The sequence below is a fragment of the Ovis canadensis genome, chromosome 13, assembly GCF_042477335.2.
Source record: "Ovis canadensis isolate MfBH-ARS-UI-01 breed Bighorn chromosome 13, ARS-UI_OviCan_v2, whole genome shotgun sequence".
NCBI classification, from domain to species: Eukaryota; Metazoa; Chordata; class Mammalia; order Artiodactyla; family Bovidae; genus Ovis; species Ovis canadensis.
In genome coordinates this window covers 16,788,651-16,803,493 of record NC_091257.1, presented here as the reverse complement: position 1 = coordinate 16,803,493, position 14,843 = coordinate 16,788,651, and the positions used below count along the sequence as shown (strand labels likewise).

The window sequence follows — 14,843 nt, the reverse complement described above, 5'->3', positions numbered from 1 at the left end:
CACGTCCAGGTGTCTTTCAATCAAAATACTTTCTGGTAGAACAATTTCTAGTTACCACAAGTGGGGTTAATACAAAGTTCTAATCCACATGTCAGCTAAAGACATGTCATATAAATGGAGGATGCTCTGAAATGGCTTTAAAATAAACTCTGTGTTGCTCTAAATCCTAGATGTTTGGATCTTAGCCTTCTTAATAAGGGCCCACACAATTGTGTTCAAAGGCACTGGGGCATTCTCTAACCCCAGATCCACAATCACAGTGGTGAATGAGGCAGCATTTCAAGTAGGTTCCATACATTTGGCCTGAAAGGTCAGATTGGCTTGGACACATGCATTTGCTTTTCTGAAAACCCTTTAAAGCTTTCACTATGGACTCACTCGTTCCTTCCCGGGGAGAAGGAGTCAGAAGCACGTGTTCTGGGATTGTCACCTGCACTGGGAGTTTCACCAGCTCCCCTGCTCAGTGGCCCTTCCGGTGGCTTTTCCCACCTGTAAGTTCAGCTTGGTCTTCTACAGCTCCTGCCAACCTTCTCCTTCAGGGGAAAGTCTGTCCAGCAGCTTTTTATGCCCCATCTGGTGGTATCTGATGTGGTGTCAACACTCACGTAAAATTACCCCTGGGACTTTGAGCTTGTGTAGCTATTTCTTGGGATTTCTGCACCTCATTTCTGAAACTCAAGTCTCCTTATCCCCAGGAGGCCCTTCTGGAATGTTTGGGTTTCTGTTTCTACTCACACCCCTAATTTTTATTTTAGGAATCTGCTATGAATCCTGGGATTCCCTCTTATTCCACCATATCTCTTCTGAATAGCCATGTTTCTTTTCTTGGGAAAAGGATCCTGCTGTGGACTGGTGCTCTGAGGAAACTCCAAATGATTATGCCTGCATTGCTTAGTATTTGTGGTTCAAAAACTAACTACTTTAGTTCATCACGGAAAGTCACTACATTTCTCTTAAGTTTTTAAACTGCAAAATGGGCTGACAATAGTACCAACTGGTAGTGTTCTGAAGATTAAATTGGATACTTTCTGTAAATGATTTAGCACAGCGTATGGTCCCATGGGGAGTGTTCAATACACAGTTGCTACTTTAATTTTTATGATTGTTATTATTTCTGGAGTCCTAGATATGGGTGACTGAGAAGACCAATGGTAGTAGACTGTAGCTCCCAAAGCCATTCTCTCCTGTTAAAATTCACTTGTACTTTCTCAGGTCCAGCAAGGCAATCTCTAGCTTATAGGAAACCTGACCTCTACCCAACCGTAATTTCACTGCTTGATCTTATTTCAATAGTTCAAAAATAAGGCAGCCCCTCAACAGCATGTGGAGCTTTTAAAAATAAATCCTTGAGCCCAATGTTTAGGTTTAGAGCAGTGGGTCTCAAAAGGGGGGCCTGGGACCAGAAGCGTCAGAATTGCCAGCCCCACACTAGGCTTGCTGAATTGACAGTTCAGCGTAGGGTCCAACAATCTGTGATTTAACCACCCTCCAGGTGATTCTGATGCTGCTCAGGTTGACACTAACTGACCAAGTCGAATCTGATTTTTGACAAGCTCCTCTTGTGATTTTGACCTGCTCTTTCACATACTATCATTGCAAACTAGACTAGTAATAGAACAAGAGCATTACCTTGAATCATCTAAGACACAGTCATGACTAAACTATTCACTGTTTACCACCTACCAGCAGAGAAAGCTTCAGAATTCTCTTACATGGAGAGGCCTCCAGCAATGAAATGAACAAAACATACAAATGTCTCTTAGAATCCATTTACCCTAGGTACACTAATTTTTATTATACTTACTCACTTGTTTTGTTTTTGGCATGAACTTATTTTCAAGGCTACTTTATTGCTTGATTCATTTAATTTATCTGTCACCAAACATTTATCATGTCCCTATTATGTATCAAGCCATCAACAACAATGAAATGCAAGCTGGTGCAGTAACCATGGAAAACTTTCTGGCGGTCGCTCAAAAAAGTAAAAGGGGACTTGCTGTGTGATCCAGCAATACCACTCCTGCGCATATATCTGGACGAAGTCATAATTCAAAAAAATACATGCACCCGTGTGTTCATAGCAGTGGCGACTGGCTAATGGGGCTTCTCAGATGGCATGGTGGTAAAGAATCTGCCTGCCAATGCAGGAGACACAAGAGACGTGGGTTCAATCCCTGAGTCAGGAAGACCCCATGGAGTAGGAAATCCAATACTCATGCCTGGAAAATTCCATGGGCAGAGGAGTCTGATGGGCTATATACTCCAGGGGGTGGCAAAGGGTTGGACATGACTGAGCACCGCACAGCAGCAGCACATTGGCTACTGACAACAGCCAAGACAGGGACGCAACCTAAGTGCCCATCTGCAGATGAATGGATAAAGAGGATGTGGTACACATATACGACGAAGTGTGACTCAGCCATAGCAGAGCGAACTAACGCCATGTGCGGCAAAATGGATCGGCTTAGAGATTATCATACTAAACGAAGGTAAGTCAGAGGGAGACAAATACCGTATGATTCCACATGGTATCACTTACATATGGAATCTAGAATACGACACAAATGCACCTGTCTAGGAAACAGACCCACAGGCACAGAGAACAGACCTGTGTTTGCCAAGAAGAGGTGGGAGAGGGACAGACTGTGAGTTTAGGATTAGCCGATTCAAAGTATTATGTAGAGGATGGATAAGCAACAAAGTACTACTGTATAGCACAGGAAACTATATTTCTCCAAAGACATACAGATGGCTAACAAACACATGAAAGAATGCTCAACATCACTCACTATCAGAGAAATGCAAATCAAGACCACAATGAGGTACCATTTCACACCAGTCAGAATAGCTGCAATCCAAAAGTCTGCAAGCAATAAATGCTGGAGAGGGTGTGGAGAAAAGGGAACCCTCTTACACTGTTGGTGGGAATGCAAACCAGTACAGCCACTATGGAGAACAGTGTGGAGATTCCTTTAAAAACTGCAAATAGAACTGCCTTATGACCCAGCAATCCCATTGCTGGGCATACACATCGAGGAAACCACAATTGAAAGAAACACGTGTATCCCAATGTTCATCGCAGCACTGTTTATAATAGCCAGGACCTGGAAGCAACCTAGATGTCCATCAGCAGATGAATGGATAAGAAAGCTGTGCTACATGTACACAATGGAGTATTACTCAGCCATTAAAAAGAATACATTTGAATCAGTTCTAATGAGGTGGATGAAACTGGAGCCTATTATACAGAGTGAAGTAAGCCAGAAAGAAAAACATCAATATGGTATACTAATGCATATATATGGAATTGAGAAAAATGGTAATGATAACCCTGTATGCGAGACAGCAAAAGAGACACAGATGTATAGAACAGTCTTTTGGACTCTGTGGGAGAGGGAGAGGGTGGGATGATTTGGGAGAATGGCATTGAAACATGTATAATATCATATAAGAAACAAATCGCCAGTCTAGGTTTGATGCAGGATACAGGATGCTTGGGGCTGGTGCACTGGGATGACCCAGAGAGATGGTATGGGGATGGAGGTAGGAGGGGGGTTCAGGATTGGGAACATGTGTACACCCATGGCAGATTCATGTTGATGTATGGCAAAACGAATACAGTATTGTAAAGTAAAATAAAGTAAAATTTAAAAAAGATTCTCAAAAAATAATAAACCCTCCAATATAGGTAATTATAATAAAAACAAATGTACTAATTTCCAAAAAAAAAAAATCCGGTGATAGGCTATAATGGAAAAGAATTTTTAAAACATGTATGTATACATATAATTGATGTTTTTGAACTGTGGTGTTGGAGAAGACTCATGAGAGTCCCATGGACTGCAAGGAGATCAAACCATTCAATTCTAAAGGAAGTCAGTCCTGAATATTCACTGGAAGGACTGATGCTGAAGCTCCAATACTTCTGCCACCTGATGTGTGGAATTGGCTCATTTGAAAAGACCCTGATGCTGGGAAAGATTGAAGGTAGCAGGAGAAGGAGATGACAGAGGATGAGATGGTTGGATGGCATCACTGACTTGATGGACATGAATTTGAGCAAGCTCTGGGAGTTGGTGATGGACAGGGAAGCCTGGCATGCTGCAGTCCATGGGGTCGCAAAGAGTCAAACACGACTAAGCAACTGGACTGAACTGAACTGATATATAATGGAATCACTTTGCTGTACAGCAGAAATTAATACAACATCATAAATCAACTATATTTCAATAAAGGGCTTCCCTCGTGGCTCAGATGGTAAAGAATCTGTCCACAATGCTGGAGACCCAGATTCCGTCCCTGGGTTGAGAAGATCCCCTGGAGAAGGGAATGGCAACCCACTCCACTGTTCTTGTCCATTATTCCATGGACACAGGAGCCCAGCAGGCTACAGTCCTTGGGGTTGCAAAGAGTCGGACATGACCGTGCAACTAACACTTTCACTTTCATTAAAAAAAAAGAAAAAAATGGACTGTCACAATTACTGAGAAAATGTTTCGGAGGACAAAACTGATCATTCATGGAAATGATGGCATTTCCTTTCACAGGGAGCCTCAGAAACTGAGTGGACAACATTCCATACTGGCCACTTAAATATTGTCTTTTAGATTCTAAATCTAGGCAAGTGGATTGCATAAACTTTTCTGCTCTTTTTATACCACTGCAAAACTACACTACTGCATAAAAAGTGAACCTTTATTTGCAGTATGTTCTTAATTTTCTTAAATATAAGTATTTTCCAATTCCTTGTAAGATTTTCAAAATATCCCCCCAAATGATTATAGCCAAAAAATGAATTAGTGAAAATAAAAATAAAGCATAGCCTCATTGGAGAACAGAGAGGAGTTCAGAAAAGATGTTAGAATAATGGAATTTGCAAAATATTAGTATAGTAGATGCTATTTGCCTCATGTGATTTCCATTTCTAAGAAATGATGACTTTGTTGCTTTTTAAAATCCAGCTCCTAAGTTTTGATTATGCTTTCATGTCAAGCATGTGTTAAATCACATGTCACAATATGGGTCTGAGAAATGCATCTTACCTCTCTCCATAACCTGGTAACAAAAGAAGATTACTCAATAAGGAAGCAAAATGAAAGTGCCAGCCAAACTTGCTGCTGTCTCCTGTTAACATTATCCAAGAGAATCAAACATGTATTCCTATGGCCAATCCACGTATGGCGAAAACCATCACAATATTGTAAAGTAATTATCCCTTCAATTAAATAAATTAATTTTAACAATATTCTTTATAGAAAAAAAGTTTTGGGTATAGACACATAAATCACATTTTTCAGGCTTACCAGTTTAATGTGTTCTCGCTTCTGGTATTTTTCGCTATAATACTGCTCTTGTCGAAGATTAAGCAGCTGCTGCTGCTGTTTGTCCTTCAGATCTACTAACTTTTGGGTCATTTCGGCATCCAGGGCAGCAAGGTCTTGTTCAATCGTTGATGAGACGTGGTCAGGGCTACTGGGTTCTGATCTGCAGAGACAAAGAGATCGGCTCACAAAATGTGCAGTTCAGAGCAAGGTAGAGAGAGGGCTGCTCAGCAAAGTCCTTCCTAGAGAGAGGAATGTGTTTGGAAATAAATAGTCAATAAACCACTTGAGACAGAGGCTGATACCCCAAGGACAAGCTTAGCAAGAGAGGGTCTCCAAACACGGAAAGTAGATGACATCTGGGTTGTTCTACAAAGAGGTAGGGGCCGAAAAGGAAAGCCAGGTAGCTAGGTTTCCTCATGGTGGTGCCGAAGAGGATAAGCCTCTTTGGGCAAAACAATGTCTAATAGGACTTTTTGAGGCTTTTGTTTTTTTACCATAGAATGTATAACGCAATTCCCAGCTACATCTCTTGTATGCATTTCCTATACATTTCTCCCATACAGCATTGATAATGCTGTAGGGGCAGTTAAAAAGGTGCTGAATTTTGCTTCCAGATGATGCAGATTGACAACAGACAGCATACGCAGACGGCACGGCAACACTCCCACCTGACATGTTCTGTTTCTTGACATCTTTTAATAGCAAAGATTTGTCATTAACATAGTTTTCTCTGGGAGCTGAACCAACTTCATTGATATCTCCACCCAAATGTCACTTTGGTTCCAAGAGAAAGGAGGATGAATTGAGTTCATTATAATATATTTGTCAAGAGCTCACTCTGTGCAAGGGGAGTTCCTTTGAGTTATTCATAGAGAATTACACAGATATTTAGAAGTTTAGGACTAATGTTGAAACAAAACAAAGCAATTCTCACTAACTTATTATTGTGCTAAAGTACATAGTGTGGTTCCTTCAAAGTTTGTGCTCTGACTTCTTTAGGTCAAATAGAAAGAGAGGCAGTGTTGGAAACAGTACTAGGAGCAGGTTTGTTCTGTTAATTTACATAGAAACCTCTGCAGGAAGAACCACCCAGAACATCAGATTCTGTCTCTGTGCTTTCACTTGTGACCAAGTGGAAGAGGTTTCTTGGATCAGCTGGTACTGATTCCTCTTGCTTTCTCTTTGAATTAGGCCAACACAATACTGCCCTATGGAGAAGCAGTTGGTAGAAGCTAGTGTTAAGATCCTAATTTGTCAAATAAAGCACTCAGAATTCCCTCAAAGATCTAAACATTGGCATCGCATGGCAGGATTGAAGTGGCCCTCTAGTCTGCACGAATATAAGTCTATTTATCAGCATCAGAGTGTTGGTGGGGCGACCTCTGTCTTGGCACGAACATGAGATACATTTGTCATCTTCTGTAGCAGGAAACTGGTGCAGTCAGAAGAGAAAGGTGATGCTTGAATGAGGGACAGCCACCACAGCAGAGGCACCAGGGTTACATTTCGTGACCACTCAGCAGGTGACAGGGATGCTCTGCTTGGCTTCTGGCTTTCACAATAAGCCAACTAGAAGGCACAACCACCTCCAGTTTGTATCTGAGGAAACAGGTTCAGTGAGGCAGTTTTTCTGAGGACACAGTATGAGGGAGCAGCAGTGCTGCCTGCCATAGGACAGCCATCTAGAAAGTGCGGTCTATGCTCTGGGAACAACACAGTGCCCGATGGAAACTGTCTTTGAATGATCTGCTCTTTGCATTAGGTGGAAGCTCAGTTGAGATGATAGGTATTTGAATAAGAAACTAATCGAATATAATATTGCACACATGAAACTTACAAACCAATGTTACCTCAATAAAAATACATCTGAAATGTAGTTATTAAATCATTTAGAAAGAACAAGCCCATTACATATTCAGTTCAGTTCAGTTCAGTCGCTTAGTCGTGTCCAACTCGTTGTGACCCCACGAATCGCAGCACGCCAGGCCTCCCTGTCCATCACCAACTCCCGGAGTTCACTCAAACTCATGTCCATCGAGTCAGTGATGCCATCCAGCCATCTCATCCTCTGTCATCCCCTTCTCCTCCTGCCCCCAATCCCTCCCAGCATCAGAGTCTTTTCCAATGAGCCAACTCTTCTCATGAGGTAGCCAAAGTACTGGAGTTTCAGCTTTAGCATCATTCCTTCCAAAGAAATCCCAGGGCTGATCTCCTTCAGAATGGACTGGTTGGATCTCCCTGCAGTCCAAGGGACTCTCAAGAGTCTTCTCCAACACCACAGTTCAAAAGCATCAATTCTACGGTGCTCAGCCTTTTTCACAGTCCAACTCTCACATCCATACGTGACCAGTGGAAAAACCATAGCCTTGACTAAATGGACCTTTGTTGGCAAAGTATTGTCTCTGCTTTTCAATATGCTATCTAGGTGGGTCATAACTTTTCTTCCAAGGAGTAAGCGTCTTTTAATTTCATGGCTGCAGTCAGCATCTGCAGTGATTTTGGAGCCCCCAAAAAGAAAGTCTGACACTGTTTCCACTGTTTTCCCATCTATTTCCCATGAAGTGATGGGACCAGATGCCATGATCTTCGTTTTCTGAATGTTGAGCTTTAAGCCAACTTTTTCACCCTCCTCTTTCACTTTCATCAAGAGGCTTTTTAGTTCCTCTTCACTTTCTGCCATAAGGGTGATGTCATCTGCATATCTGAGGTTATTGATATTTCTCCCAGCAATCTTGATTCCAGTTTGTGCTTCTTCCAGCCCAGCGTTTCTCATGATGTACTCTGCATATAAATTTAAAAGAGCAGGGTGACAATATACAGCCTTCATATACTCCTTTTCCTATTTGGAACCAGTCTGTTGTTCCATGTCCACTTCTAACTGTTGCTTCCTGACTTGCATGTAGGTTTCTCAAGAGGCAGGTCAGGTGGTCTGGTAGTCCCATCTCTTTCAGAATTTTCCACAGTTGATTGTGATCCACACAGTCAAAGGCTTTGGCATAGTCAATAAAGCAGAAATAGATGTTTTTCTGGAACTCTCTTGCTTTTTCCATGATCGAGCGGATGTTGGCAATTTGATCTCTGGTTCCTCTACCTTTTCTAAAACCAGCTTGAACATCTGGAAGTTCATGGTTCATGTACTGCTGAAGTCTGGCTTGGAGAATTTTGAGCATTACTTTACTAGTGTGTGAGATGGGTGCAATTGTGCGGTAGTTTGAGCACCTTCTGGCATTGCCTTTCTTTGGGATTGGAATGAAACTGACCTTTTCCAGTCCTGTGGCCACTGCTGAGTTTTCCAAATTTGCTGGCATATTGAGTGCAGCACTTTTACAGCATCATCTTTCAGATTTTAAAATAGCTCAACTGGAATGCCATCACCTCCACTAGCTTTGTTTGTAGTGATGGTTTCTAAGCCCCACTTGACTTCACACTCCAGAATGTCTGGCTCTAGGTGAATGATCATACCATTGTGATTATCTTGGTCGTGAAGATCTTTTTTGTACAGTTCTTCTGTATATTCTTGCCACCTTTTCTTAATATCTTCTGCTTCTGTGAAGTCCATACCATTTCTGTCCTTTATCGAGCCCATCTTTGCATGAAATGTTCCCTTGGTATCTCTAATTTTGTTGAAGAGATCTCTAGTCTTTTCCATTCTGTTGTTTTCCTCTATTTCTTTCCATTGATCGCCGAAGAAGGCTTTCTTATCTCTTCTTGCTATCCTTTGGAACTCTGCATTCAAATGCTTATATCTTTCCCTGAGCTTCCCTGATGGCTCAGATGGTAAAGAGTTGCCTGTACTGTGGGAGACCTGGGTTCAACCCCTGGGTTGCAGAGATGCCCTGGAGGAGGGCATGGCAACCCACTCCAGTGTTTTTGCCTAGAGAGTCCGCATGGACAGAGAAGCTTGGTGGGGTCGCAAAGAGTCGGACATGACTGAGTGACTCAGTACAGCACACACACACATTAACATATTTTGTGAAAATAACTATACTTTCTAAACACAAAGAAAGTCAGTGGGATTTTATGGACATTATGTCCATTTATTACTCTGAGGTGTTCTCAGGATTTTCACATGTATCATAGGGAGATGGACAAACATAATCAGATCTCAGTGGCTTTGCCTCTTGGAAAAAAAGTTTCTCCTGATGTATTTTCTGATGCTGGATGCTTAAGAATTTTTGTTTGTTTGTTGAAAGAAAGTATAGAAAAATAACCAAGGGATGATGTTTCTGCATCGTCCTCAAAAACAAGGTTGAAGACATTATTCCCTTTTGCCTAATGTTGCCTGCATATGATCCAAGAGATACATTGAATCTTTTTCTTTGTGATTTATTAGTGATACCAGGAAAATGTTTCTTCCTCTTAGAAAAGAAAGCAAGTTTCGTTTAACCAGATAAGGAGAATTATCTAACCCACATTTCCTTTTCTCAGAAGCTAAGAGCTAACTTCAGGGTTCAAGGACAGAAATTACATTAAAAGGTTAGTGCTGTCCAGTTGAAATATAATATGGGCCATGTATTTGATTTTTTTTGACATAGCTATCTTAAGAATAAAAAAGAAATGGATAAAATAAAGTTTAATAATGTATTTTGCATAGCTTGATCATTTCAGTATAGAATTAAAGTAAAATCAATATATGTTAATTTAAAACATGAGTTTTTTAGTGAAGTCTTTGAATTCTGGTGTGTATCTTGTACTTGAAAAACACTTTAATTACAGTGTGTCACTGTTTGTGGCTAATGACTCACGCACTAAGCAGCAGGTCTGGCAGCTGGTAGACAGGCTGTGTGCATGTGTATGTGTGTACTTTTTGGGTTGTTTTCCTACTTTTATAGGATTTGATTTTTATGTCTTCTATGATAAGCTACTTCAGTATTCTATTGGAAGCTTGCATGATATGACTTATAAGTAAATAAATATAGGAATAAACAAATGACTAAATATATAGCACTAACATAGACACTCAGGAGAAGTTTTAGGCCAAGCTTTGCCTGAACTGTTTGTAGCTGTGGGTAAATGTTAAGCCTTTAGTTTCCAGATTCCTCCTTGAAGAATTGACAGCAGCTCACCTAGATGGCTTCTAAGGCTGCTCCAGGCCTAAAAAAATGATGATTTTGCAGATTTTAAAACCCATGTACTAGATCTTGATTGCTTTAAAGTTAAGCACATGTTAAAGCATATGTCACAAGATGCATCTGGAAAAGGCCTCTTACCTCGCTCCAACTTGGCATCGGGATTGGAATATGGAGTAAGGAAGTAAAAGGAAGGAATGGTACCGCCTTCCTGACTCAGTTTTCACGCTCTCATATTTTCCCACACTACCATCTTAGGCATGCTGGGGTGATAACTGAATAGGTCATGTTCATTGCTATGCCCCCATTGGTTGAATGAATATGTGAGAGATGCTTCTCCCCAGAACTATCTGAGTACCTGGAACTGTGGGGCTTAGGCCCTGAAAAGGCATTATCTGGACAGAGGTTTGTGGGTTGCAGATAGGGCAGCAAAGGGTAGTAGAGATTCTCTTTTCAATAAGACCAGTTGCCTTTTCAGTGAGGTTCTGGACCATGGCAAAATGTCATATCCCCCAGGGTGCAAGCTGCAGGCTCACTTGCATCAGTCACGTTCAAATCTTAGCAACCCCATGAACCATATGTAACCCATCAGGTTCCTCTGTCCATGGGATTTTCCCAGCAAGAATACTGAAATGGGTTGTCATGCTCTCCTCCAGGGGGTCTTGCCGACCCAGGGATCGACCTTGTGTCTCCTGCATTGTATATCAGCTGCAATATGGCTAGTCAACCAGCTGGGTCTTGGGCCTACAGGCTAGAACTCAAGGGTAGTACTTCCTGTGTATCTAGTCTCAAAATCTGGTCAAATAAAGAAATTCACAAGCAAAAGTAAACTGAGGGGACACCAGAGCTGTAGAGAGAGGAGGAGGGGGTTGGGTGGCTTTCCTTCTTGCAGTGGTATATATAGATCCAAAACATGGTACAAAACACTGAAAATCATCAACTATATTTCAATTTAAAAAATCAAATAAAGACCACAATATGACAATTTGCAAAGGAAGAAATATAAATTGACAATAAATATGCCAAAAATTCAACTTAACAAAGAAGTGCAGATTAAGATACTAAAAGCATCAATTTTTCCTCGACCGGTTTGCACTTTCATATCTTGCTGATAGCTATAAACTGAAAACAGAAAAGTCTTTAAATTGATCTAGGGATCTCATTTCTAGAATTTTAAGAAAATAATTAAGAATATGTGAAAGATTTATCCATACATATTTATCGCTACATTTCTTTCAATAGCAAATAATAAAAAAAAAACACCCTTATGTTCAACAATAGAAAATCATTTAAATTGTAGTTTGTCCATTAAAAAAAAACACTGAAAATCCACGCAAATGACTTTCTTCCTTTATGCTATAAAACACAGAAAAAATACACATTCAACTTACTTTTTCTTATTGTCCTTTTTGGCTGTCTTTTCCAGAGCTGCTCTCCTTCTCAAGTAGTCGTTCTGGATTTCATTGTATTTTGTAGTGTGCTCTTTGATGAGGTCGGTGGTTTTCTTGTGGTGTCTCTTAACCAGGTCTTTCATTTCCTTGTAGTGCTTCTTTTGAAGTTTCACAAACGACTTCTGCTGCTTTAGCTCTTCAATCGTCTGCGCTTCTACTTCTGCAACAAATGGATATGAGAGCTGAGAAGGTTGGGAGGGCTCGGTGGGCAGAGCCGCGGCTGCTGAGCAGTTATCTGTCTGACCCTGGCCCACCGGCTGGAGGGCAGGGCTTGCAGGTTGGACGGTGCTCCCGGGTGCTGGCTATTGCTTGCTAACTTTGTGACTATGTTACCAAATTTCTCAGACTCAGTTTCTTTACTGGTAAGTTTTTTAAAGGTTAGAGTTCCCCAGAAACAGAGCCCAAGGCTCTGTGTGATCTACCGCAGGGCCCTCCGGAGTGGAGTGAGGGCAGCAGGTACGGAAGCAGCAGCAGCTGATGCGGTCTCGGCCGGGGTCTGCTTCTGCCTGACCCCAGGGGGCGCTCTGCAGCTGTGAACTGTACTACAGGGTCAGTTTCACCTTGAAGCAACAGACTTGGCAATGTCAGTGGGAGAGGCATAAGCTCCCTGGAGAGGGGGCTTCCTTTCAGCTGGGGGCAATTTTCTTTCTTTTAATGAAAGACCTCCTACACAATCTTCATCTCTCCCTGTGGTTTGCTGCTGCTGTTGCTAAGTTGCTTCAGTCTTGTCTAACTCTGTGCGACCCCAGAGGCGGCAGCCCATCAGGCTCCCTCGTCCCTGGGATTCTCCAGGCAAGAACACTGGAGTGGGTTGCCATTTCCTTCTCCAATGCATGAAAGTGAAAAGTGAAAGTGAAGTCACTCAGTCGGTCCGACTCCTAGCGACGCCATGGACTGCTGCCTTCCAGGCTCCTCCATCCATGGGATTTGGCAGGCAAGAGTACTGGAGTGGGTTGCCATTGCCTTTCCGAATGCTTGCAAATAGCACTACACCTGCTTTGATACAAATCTTTGATGCTTAGAACATCAAATGCATCAGGGCATTGTCAGAGACACAACTGTGTAACAAGTAGCTCAAAGAGATATAATGAGACATGCTGCATGATCCAGTACCTGACACAGCCCCTAGATATTTCTCAGATGAGAAATCCCTCTTCCCAATCAGTGTGCCTTCCATGAAGACAGTTTTCGAAAGCAGAGGAAGTTCTGAGCTGTTAGCAATCATTGTTCACTACAGCTGGGAACTGGGTGCACCAGACGGTAGAAGCAACTTGGGTGGGCACCAAAAGGATTCACTTTAAGGGTCACACAATGTCTATTTCTTAAGGTTGTTATGGTGATGATGAAATGAAAGAATTAATGCAGTTTTTTTAACAGTTTCTCGCTTAACAAATGTTTGCACAGGTTCTTGAACACCATTTCTCAGGGCCACTATTCACAGGATGGACATGGTAGGTTTGTATGTTTCTCACAATGTTGCTCCAGTATAAATCAGTAAGATGAAGGAAGGTCCTTACTGTGATTTGCCCAAACGCACCATGAGGTTAGTGGTAGCTTACATGACTACATAGTATTTTATTTAATGCTAAGGAAACACTTAATGTGACAGAGCTCGATCTTAAAACAGTCTGCATTTTATGGACTTATTTAATCAATTTTAGAATATGCACTTAAAAATATGTTAATATTTCTAAAACTAAGATGCATCATACAGTCAATGGATAGTCACAGTTTGTTGGCGCTTTTCCTTTTTGGCACTCCATGAGTAACGGGATACCTGAAAATGGATGGTGCCTTAAATTCAATGAATTATCATTTATTTAGACCTAGATTAAGTCATGGTTCACATGTTTCCAATCCTTGCATGTGAACTTTCCACTTCTGGGAACAAAAATAAGTTGTTATAAATATTTAGCAATGTCAAGAGATCCAGATATAATATATGCCATGAATACCAACAGACCTAAATAGGAAATGGAATGTCTAGTGGATAAACATTGATACCAGAGTAATAATTTATGTTCTTAAATGCTAAGGTCTTTAAGGAATTAAAATATGCTTCCCTTTTAATAATGGATCTATTCTCCTGACATTCAATTCCTTTTGAGAAGGAGGCCAGGGAGAGAAACAGGTCCATTTGTTTAACGGTTTCCCTCAGGCCCGAGTGGACTCATTATGGTTGCATAATGACTTATTACGTTAAAATTTATAATCCTAAGGAATTGCTGCTGTTTTGGTGACATATTCAACCCCACTTCTTTAAAAAATGATGTGCAATGTGTCAGCTATGGCAAGTTTAGGGACAAGGTTCCAGGTGTTCTAATGTATGATTAAAAACAATCCCACTGAAAGTACTATTTTTTAAAAAATCTATGGATAAAAGGCTACTTTTTGAATATGTCCTTGAACATAAAGAAAATGTCCATTTATATAAGGAAATACATAGCACTCATAAGCAAACCATCCTGATATAATCACTGCTAATATATCAATACAAATACCCACTTTTCATCTATGCATTTGTGTATTTTTAAATAATATTGCAATCATGCTCTGATTTATTTTTTTCTCTTGTTTCATGTGTGAACATTGTATTGTGTCTCATGGAATGAAGTCTATAAACACATGTTTTCATACATCACTAAAATAATTTTTGATGCATATTTTATGTGTTATTTTGGTGAAATCATACATACACATTCCTTTCAATTTTCACAAAGTGAACAGACTTCTATAGCCACCACTTAGACCCAAATCAGGATATTATCAGACCCCAGAGGCCTCTTTGTGACTCCTGCCCTTGCACCCACCCTCAATGTAGAATCCAAACCCTTGTTTCTAAGACACAAGTCACCATTGCCTGTTTTTGAACTTTATGTAGCTGGGATCATAAAGAATGTGCCCTTTTGTGCCTGTCCTCCCTTCTCCAACACTATGCTTATAAATTTTATCCATGTAGTTCTGTGTAATTGTAGTTTACAGCTACAGATGAATCCTAT

The 14,843-nt window shown here is 40.9% G+C and overlaps 1 protein-coding gene across 3 annotated transcripts in view; it reads right to left on the bottom strand.

Moving 5' to 3' along the window:
• Positions 1–14,843, bottom strand: part of PLCB1 (phospholipase C beta 1) — an 877,017-nt gene that overhangs the window by 121,321 nt on the left and 740,853 nt on the right. For all 3 annotated transcript variants that reach the window (XM_069546383.1, XM_069546382.1, XM_069546384.1), the window contains 2 exons: positions 11,785–12,004; positions 5,304–5,484 (listed from right to left, as the gene is read on the bottom strand). In XM_069546383.1, the coding sequence (XP_069402484.1) occupies positions 5,304–5,484; positions 11,785–12,004 (401 nt within the window). The remainder of the gene's footprint in view (positions 1–5,303; positions 5,485–11,784; positions 12,005–14,843) is intronic.